The sequence below is a fragment of the Salvelinus alpinus genome, chromosome 25 (genome assembly GCF_045679555.1).
Source record: "Salvelinus alpinus chromosome 25, SLU_Salpinus.1, whole genome shotgun sequence".
NCBI lineage: Eukaryota > Metazoa > Chordata > Actinopteri > Salmoniformes > Salmonidae > Salvelinus > Salvelinus alpinus.
The window spans coordinates 18,136,383-18,146,026 of record NC_092110.1 but is presented as its reverse complement, the minus strand read 5'-3'; the positions used below and the strand labels follow the sequence as shown (position 1 = coordinate 18,146,026).

Below are 9,644 nucleotides of genomic sequence, written 5' to 3'. Positions count from 1 at the left end.
TTTCTAATTGCGATTTGTGGTAACTCTCTGTGGTTGTAAATCAATAATTGTTTCGTGGTCTGACAATGTCGGAAACACTAACATACAGTGTAGGTTGTAATCTGGGGGGGGTCCCGTTCAGTTCCCGTCTTCTTCCCCGTGTTTTACCCACGCACCGCTAATGTTCATGTTTGTATTTGTGTCACATTAACATTGTGTTACAACCACTTTCTGAAAATAATGTACCAAAATTGTAGAACTACCAAAGATCCCTTTTCGCTTGCCAACAATAATTAGGACGTATGTACCATATAATTAGGAATTAGAAATGAATAATTAATTTTAAATTCACAAATTAGCAATTAGAATACTAATAATTAGGAATGTTTCATTTAATAGGATATCTATGGTACCTACACCATGGTGACGTATGGTGCAAGCCTGGGAAAGTGGGTGGCGATATCAACGTGGCTGTCATCAAGCAGACGGAGGGGAAGAGCGAACGAAACCATCGGTTGAGGATTGCTTGCTTTATATATAAAAAAGAAGAAGGGTTGCTTGCTTTATCCCGTCGGACTTGAAAAGTGTCAGTGAATCACCAGTCAACCGTGGATTATGTAGGCATGAAAACACATCGTCGTTTTTAAAGAAATTATTTGAACACTTCAACTCTTTACCTTACAATTTCGGATGTCGTATTGGATTAAATATTTCCCACCTTTTTAGCAACGTAGTTAGCTAGCTAGCATTTGCTAGTCTGTCTCACAGGTAGAAGAGGGGTCGGTGACAAAGGAGGGGTAAAGTGGCGAGGTAACTTAACGATGAATCGATTTCGAAAGTGGCTTTACAAGCCTAAGGTAAGTTTGATTCTATTCTCCAGCTACTGCCAGTAATCTGTTATTGGCTAATATATTTTTGAAAATAGCAATCTATAGTTTGCTATTTCCCCCATACAGTATTTTGCTGCAATGCATGTATTACACTCCTTAGTACATATTGAGCTACGCATGTACATGCTAGCTAGTCACTGCTAACGTTATCTTCTATAAAGTTGTTTCTTTCATTCTGGGTTTTAGGTAACTGAAGCTATGCAATACGAATGGCTGCTTTTCGAAGCAAATTGTCATCGACCGCATTGCTGAGATTGGTCAATACAGAAATAAATAATGTAGCTAGCTAACCTAACTTGCATTGCAGTCTCGAACTTGTACACTAGAGTTTTTGTTAACTCTCTAGCTACCCTACCTAACGTTATAGTACAAACTGTCATCACCCTGACTCAGAATTCATTTAATTGCTGTTAATCCGATACAGTAACTGAGAGAATGCATCCGACAAGATGAGCGAGTGCATTCCGAGGCTATTAACGCCTATGATAGTTACTCATTCTACATAGCTTTAGTCCAGTGGTTCCCAAACCTTTTTTGCTACTTTACCACAAACTGAATTTCGCTATGCTTGGAGTACCCCTGAAGTATCCCCTCGTGAATTTTTACCAGTAAGCCAATGGTTTCATGAGTCTTCTCAAGTACCTCCTGTGGATAGGCGAAGTACCCCCAGGTCCTAGTACCCCTGGATGGGAACCACAAATGTAGCCTTTGGCAATACTAATTTGTCTCCTAAGGGACAGATCGGCATTTACTGTGGGAGAGGGGTGTCAAACAATTTTTTAGCTTTGGGAGGGTTTACATTTTTATTTTTTAAATATTTTTTTTATATATTGGGCACAGGGGAGGGTAGTGCATTTCCCCCCAGGTTTACATTTGTTCTTCTGGTTGTATTTTCACTATAAACAATGGCTGAACTTTTGATATTACCCTAATAAAGTTTAGAAGTTTTTGAAGGTATGGTGTGGCTATTATTAAGCTTTAGCTACTGCAGACCTATTATACGAAGGCAGTGCAGAAATCAAATCAAATCAAATTTTATTAGTCACATACACATGGTTAGCAGATGTTAATGCGAGTGTAGCGAAATGCTTGTGCTTCTAGTTCCGACAATGCAGTAATAACCAACAGTAATCTAACCTAACAATTCCACAACTACTACCTTACACACACACACAAGTGTAAAGGGATAAAGAATATGTACATAAAGATATATGAATGAGTGGTGGTACAGAACGGCATGGCAGATGCAGTAGATGGTATAGAGTGCGGTATATACATATGAGATGAGTACTGTAGGGTATGTAAACATAAAGTGGCATAGTTTAAAGTGGCTAGTGGTACATGTATTACATAAAGATGGCAAGATGCAGTAGATGATATAGAGTACAGTATATACATATGAGATGGGTAATGTAGGGTATGTAAACATTGTATTAAGTGGCATTGTTTAAAGTGGCTAGTGGTACATTTTTACATAATTTCCATCAATTCCCATTTTTAAAGTGGCTGGAGTTGAGTCAGTATGTTGGCAGCGGCCGCTAAATGTTAGTGGTGGCTGTTTAACAGTCTGATGGCCTTGAGATAGAAGCTGTTTTTCAGTCTCTCGGTCCCTGCTTTGATGCACCTGTACTGACCTCGCCTTCTGGATGATAGCGGGGTGAACAGGCAGTGGCTTGGGTGGTTGTTGTCCTTGATGATCTTTATGGCCTTCCTGTGACATCGGGTGGTGTAGGTGTCCTGGAGGGCAGGTAGTTTGCCCCTGGTGATGCGTTCTGCAGACCTCACTACCCTCTGGAGAGCCTTACGGTTGTGGGCGGAGCAGTTGCCGTACCAGGCGGTGATACAGCCCGACAGGATGCTCTCGATTGTGCATCTGTAGAAGTTTGTGAGTGCTTTTGGTGACAAGCCGAATTTCTTCAGCCTCCTGAGGTTGAAGAGGCGCTGCTGCGCCTTCTTCACAACGCTGTCTGTGTGGGTGGACCAATTCAGTTTGTCCGTGATGTGTACACCGAGGAACTTAAAACTTTCCACCTTCTCCACTACTGACCCGTCGATGTGGATAGGGGGGTGCTCCCTCTGCTGTTTCCTGAAGTCCACAATCATCTCCTTTGTTTTGTTGACGTTGAGTGTGAGGTTATTTTCCTGACACCACACTCCGAGGGCCCTCACCTCCTCCCTGTAGGCCGTCTCGTCGTTGTTGGTAATCAAGCCTACCACTGTAGTGTCATCCGCAAACTTGATGATTGAGTTGGAGGCGTGCATGGCCACGCAGTCGTGGGTGAACAGGGAGTACAGGAGAGGGCTCAGAACGCACCCTTGTGGGGCCCCAGTGTTGAGGATCAGCGGGGTGGAGATGTTGTTACCTACCCTCACCACCTGGGGGCGGCCCGTCAGGAAGTCCAGGACCCAGTTGCACAGGGCGGGATCGAGACCCAGGGTCTCGAGCTTGATGACGAGTTTGGAGGGTACTATGGTGTTAAATGCTGAGCTGTAATCGATGAACAGCATTCTCACATGGGTATTCCTCTTGTCCAGATGGGTTAGGGCAGTGTGCAGTGTGGTTGCGATTGCGTCGTCTGTGGACCTATTGGGTCGGTAAGCAAATTGGAGTGGGTCTAGGGTGTCCGGTAGGGTGGAGGTGATATGGTCCTTGACTAGTCTCTCAAAGCACTTCATGATGACGGAAGTGAGTGCTACGGGGCGGTAGTCGTTTAGCTCAGTTACCTTAGCTTTCTTGGGAACAGGAACAATGGTGGCCCTCTTGAAGCATGTGGGAACAGCAGACTGGGATAAGGATTGATTGAATATGTCCGTAAACACACCAGCCAGCTGGTCTGCGCATGCTCTGAGGACGCGGCTGGGAATGCCGTCTGGGCCTGCAGCCTTGCGAGGGTTAACACGTTTAAATGTTTTACTCACCTCGGCTGCAGTGAAGGAGAGCCCGCAGGTTTTGGTAGGGGGCCGTGTCAGTGGCACTGTATTGTCCTCAAAGCGGGCAAAAAAGTTGTTTAGCCTGTCTGGGAGCAAGACATCCTGGTCCGCGACGGGGCTGGTTTTCTTTTTGTAATCCGTGATTGACTGTAGACCCTGCCACATACCTCTTGTGTCTGAGCTGTTGAATTGCGACTCGATTTTGTCTCTGTACTGAGACTTAGCCTGTTTGATTGCCTTGCGGAGAGAATAGCTACACTGTTTGTATTCGGTCATGCTTCCGGTCACCTTGCCCTGGTTAAAAGCAGTGGTTCGCGCTTTCAGTTTCACGCGAATGCTGCCGTCAATCCACGGTTTCTGGTTTGGGAATGTTTTTATCGTTGCTGTGGGTACGACATCGTCAATGCACTTCCTAATGAACTCGCTCACCGAATCAGCATATTCGTCAATATTGTTGTTGGACGCGATGCGGAACATATTCCAATCCGCGTGATCGAAGCAGTCTTGAAGCGTGGATTCAGATTGGTCGGACCAGCGTTGAACAGACCTGAGCGCGGGAGCTTGTTGTTTGAGTTTCTGTTTGTAGGCTGGAATCAACAAAATGGAGTCGTGGTCAGCTTTTCCGAAAGGGGGGCGGGGGAGGGCCTTATAAGCGTCGCGGAAATTAGTATAACAATGGTCTAGTGTTTTTCCAGCCCTGGTAGCACAATCGATATGCTGATAGAATTTAGGGAGTTTTGTTTTTAGATTAGCCTTGTTAAAATCCCCAGCTACGATGAATGCAGCCTCAGGGTGTGTGGTTTCCAGTTTACAAAGAGTCAGATAAAGTTCGTTCAGGGCCATCGATGTGTCTGCTTGGGGGGGAATATATACGGCTGTGATTATGATTGAAGAGAATTCCCTTGGTAGATAATGCGGTCGACATTTGATTGTGAGGAGTTCTAGATCAGGTGAACAGAATGACTTGAGTTCCTGTGTGTTGTTATGATTAACGAGAAGTGGTGTGATCATCATAAGGCATACCCCCCCGCCCCTCTTCTTACCGGAAAGATGTTTGTTTCTGTCGGCGCGATGCATGAAGAAACCAGCTGGCTGCACCGACTCCGTTAGCGTCCCTTGAGTTAGCCATGTTTCCGTGAAGCAGAGCACGTTGCAATCCCTGATGTCTCTCTGGAATGCTACCCGTGCTCGGATTTCATCAACCTTATTGTCAAGAGACTGGACATTGGCGAGTAGTATGCTAGGGAGTGGAGCGCGATGTGCCCGTCTCCGAAGCCTGACCACGAGACCGCCTCGTTTTCCCCTTTTTCGGCGTCGCACAGGGTCGCCGGCTGGGATCAGATCCATTGTATTGGGTGGAAGGCAAAACACTGGATCCGTTTCGGGAAAGTCATATTCCTGGTAGGAACGATGATGAGTTGACGTTAATCGTATATTCAGTAGTTCCTCCCGACTGTATGTAATGAAACCTAAGATTACCTGGGGTACCGATGTAAGAAATAACACGTAAAAAAACAAAATACTGCATATTTTCCAAGGAACGCGAAGCGAGGCGGCCATCTCTTTTCGGCGCCGGAAGTTAAAGAAATGAACGTACTTTGGTGCAAAAAGTGCAAATCAATCCCAGAACAACAGCAAAGGACCATGTGAAGATGCTGGAGGAAACGGGTATAAAAGTATCTATATCCACAGTAAAACGAGTCCTATATTGACATAACCTGAAAGGCCACTCAGCAAGGAAGAAGCCACTGCTGCTAAACCGCCATTAAAAACGCTACGGTTTGCAACTGCACATGGGAACAAAGATTGTACTTTTTTGAGAAATGTCCTCTGGTCTGATGAAACAAAAATAGAACTGTTTGGCAATAATTACCATTGTTATGTTTGGAGGAGAAAGGGGGATGCTTGCAAGCCGAAGAACACCACCCCAACCGTGAAGCACAGGGTTGGCAGCATCATGTTATGGGGTGCTTTGCTGCAGGAGGGACTGGTGCACTTCACAAAATAGATGGCATCATGAGGATGGAAAATTGTGTGAATATATATATATATATATATATATATATATATATATATATATATATATATATATATATATATATTGAAGCAACATCAAGACATCAGTCAGGAAGTTAAAGCTTGGTCGCAAATGGGTCTTCCAAATGGACATTGACCCAAAGCATACTTCCAAAGTTGTGGTAAAATGGCTTAAGGACAACAAAGTCATGGTATTGGAGTGGCCATCACAAAGCTTGACCTCAATCCGATAGAAAATTTGTGGGAAGAACTGAAAAAGTGTGTGTGAGCAAGGAGGCCTGCAAACTTGACTCAGTTACACCAGCTCTGTCAGGAATGGGCCAAAATTCACCCAACTTTTTGTGGGAAGCTTGTGGAAGGCTACCCTAAACGTTTGACCCAAGCTAAACCATTTTAAAGGCAATGCTACCAAATACTAATTGGGCAGAGGTGCAGCAATGGGAGGGCTTGGCCCACCCACTTGGGAGCTAGTTCCACCCACTGGGGAGACAGGCTGAGCCAATGAGTTTTTCCCCACAAAATGGCTTAATTACAGACAGAAATACTCCTCAGTTTCATCAGCTGTCCCGGTGGCTGGTCTGACGATCCCGCAGGTGAAGAAGCAGGATGTGGAGTCCTGGGCTGGTGTGGTTACACGTGGGCTGCAGTTGTGAGGCCGGTTAGACATCCTGTTAAATTCTCTAAAATGGTGTTGAAGTTGCTTATGGTAGAGAAATTAACATTCAATTCTCTGGCGAAAGCTCTGGTGGAGATTCCTGCAGTCTCCCTCAACTTGAGACGTCTGTGGCTTTGTGTTGTGACAAAACTGCACATTTTAGTGGCCTTTTTTTGTCCCCAGCACATGGTGTACCTGTGTAATTATCATGCTGTTTAATCAACTTCTTGATATGCCACACCTGTCAGGTGGATGGATTATCTAGGCCCCTTTGTTCCAGTGAAGGGGAATCTTAACACTACAGCTTACAATGCCATTCTAGACGATTCTGTGCTTCCAACTTTGTGGCAATAGCTTGGGGAAGGCCCTTTCCAGTTTCAGCATGCCCCCGTGCACAAAGTGAGGTCCATACAGAAATAGTTTGTCAAGATCGGTGTGGAAGAACTTGACTGGCCTGCACAAAGCCTTGACCTCAACCCCAATTAACACCTTTGGGATAAATTGGAACGGTGACTGCGAGCCAGGCCTAATCTCCCAACATCACACATGCTTTAGTGGCTGAATGGACGCAAGTCCCCACAAGTCCCCGCAGCAATGTTCCAACATCTTGTAGAAAGCCTTCCCAGAAGAGTAGAAGCTGTTATAGCAGCAAAGGGGAGACTCCATATTAATGCCCATGATTTTGGAATGAGATGTTAGATGAGCAGATATGTTCATACACACCGTCATGTAGTGTGTGTGTGTATAATAGATATTTTATATTAAAGTCATACAGTGGACACCTAAGTCTAAAGGCCTATGCATGCAATGCCCTGATACATTTAGTGGTCAAATCTCTGACAGCTGAAACGTGAGGTGGACAATTCACATAAATCTGTCACCAATTGGATGGAAACTTCACTATAGACACCCTAAAGACTCTGGCAAGTGCGCTAGTCCAGTGTCACTTTGATTATGCCTGCACATCATGGTTCACCAGCAGCCCCAAACATCTAAAGATAAACCTACCAGCCAAAAAAGCTTGTAAGAATTGTACTTTAACTCCCCCCTCATACTGATCTGGATGTTGAGCATTTTTTTTGTCTCTTGTCTCCGTATCTATGTAATTGTATATGTATTTGTTTTAAAATATAAAAAAAAAATAGGGACCACAATGGAAATAAGTCGCCGACTTTATTTTATTTAACACTTTTTTTTACCCCGTTTTCTCCCCAATTTCGTGGTATCCAATTGTCTCATCGCTGCAACTCCCGTAAGGACTCGGGAATGGCGAAGGTCGAGAACCGTGCTTCCTCCGAAACCCAACCAAGCCCCACTGCTTTTTGACACAATGCCCTCTTAACCCGGAAGCCAGCCACGCCAATGTGTCGGAGGGAACACCGTGCACCTGGTGACCTTGTCAGCGTGCACTGCGCCTGGCCTGCCACAGGAGTTGCTAGTGCGCGATGGGACAAGGACATCCCTGCTGGCCAAACCCTCCCCTAACCCGGACGACACTTGGCCAATTGTGCGCCGCACCATGGGTCTCCCGGCCGCGGCCGGCTGCGACAGAGCCTGGACTCGAACCCAGAATCTCTAGTGGCACAGCTAGCTCTGCGATGCAGTGCCTTAGACCACCGCGCCACTCGGGAGGCCTGTCCCCGACTTTATTGTGCAATCAACAATTGAAAACAAATATGTATTTATTTTTACTGACAAATTAAAACCAATCACTTCTGACTGTGCAGCGGCCAATTGATGAATGGAAAGAGACATCTGTTACAAAACACTAAACATTTTAAAGCCTTCGATACTGGGTAAGCCTACAGATGGGGAGGGATGTATTTTCTGTTTGTCTAGATTGGCAGTCTATTTATTGTGGCGTTAAACGCAAACCATCGTATTGAAGTGCCCAAAGTCAGTATGCTTTGTTTATTGGTTGTGAGGTGCATTGGCACAGAAACCTGTTGGTGGAAAATTCTTTGCATATACAGTGCCTTGAAAAAGGAAATACTTTTTCATGGCACTAATTTATAAAATTATAAATATGGCATCAAAATTTTGAAAAATATGATTTTCCTCCCAGCTGCAGCAGGCTCTGATCGTAGTGTAATGAAACCTGCAGGGAGAGTGAGCTCGTCTGGTGGTCGGCGAACCCTCAACCTTCTGGCCTGTAGCCCTGCATATCATCGACCGTGCAATAAAAGCATGCTGAAGTGGCATAGTCGATATCCACGTTTATTAACACAGGGTCGCTACAGTTATTGTTATTTGTAGTTGTAAACATTTATTTTGAGTTAATTCTATGAGGGTGGAGGGTGTTCATTTTGTTTTACAGTACAAGGGGAGGGTCGTGAAAATAATTGCAAGGTTGGGGGTCGATCTGCCCCTAAGATCTGGAAAGAAGTGGAGGGTGCTGAACCATGTGTGAATAAAACATTTTGAGATTGTACAGTATCCCTTTAACAGAGAACTTCAGATCCCACTTGATTTAAAAAAAAAAAATCATTTGACAGCTGTGCCAGACGGCCTAACATCAGAATTCACATTGAATGTACTCAGGATCAATAACTGATTTGTTGTTGTTGGGACAGTTTTGCAATGTCACAGGGTACCATTTTAATTTGAAGGGTTGGTGAATGTGGCATTGTCATACCATGACTTAAACCACAATATGCAGTTCAGGATGATCTCTGTCTCACATGTTTTTTTAGATTACTGTAGCTCATGTTTTAGGCCTAGTTAGACTTGACAGCCATGAAGACAACTTGGAAAATATTTGCATTTGCGCACATACTGTGTTCCAGCTAAGGCCTATTTACTAACATACCACATCTCTGTTTGCTCTTCCAGCAAATGTATTGTCCATTACCATGACTCTGCCTTTTTCCTTTTAAAAACAACCGCCCTACAATGGTGTTAAGGTTGCCAAGGTGTTTGTCAGGGTAATGACAAAGCTGAACCTTCTAATGAGAAATCGCAAAACTTGTCATTCACTGTGTCTAAAAATTTAAATGGGCGTTAAGAAAATAACCATGTGGTAAGGACTGATTATGTTACAAGGTTTCGTTCCCCTCTTTCCTACAGAGTAAATGTAAGTTGCTGACGGGGACATTTCTCAATATCCTATTATGCTCCTGCAGCTCAGAAAACACTGGCTAGCTCAACACCCT

General features: G+C 44.5%; 1 protein-coding gene across 2 annotated transcripts in view; it reads left to right on the top strand.

Annotated features, from left to right (window-relative positions):
• Positions 1–443: 443 nt before the first annotated feature.
• Positions 444–9,644, top strand: part of zfyve28 (zinc finger, FYVE domain containing 28) — a 56,489-nt gene continuing 47,288 nt past the window's right edge. For both annotated transcript variants that reach the window (XM_071365936.1, XM_071365935.1), the window contains exon 1: positions 444–836. In XM_071365936.1, coding sequence (XP_071222037.1) covers positions 801–836 — 36 coding nt within the window. In that variant the 5' untranslated portion in view covers positions 444–800. The remainder of the gene's footprint in view (positions 837–9,644) is intronic.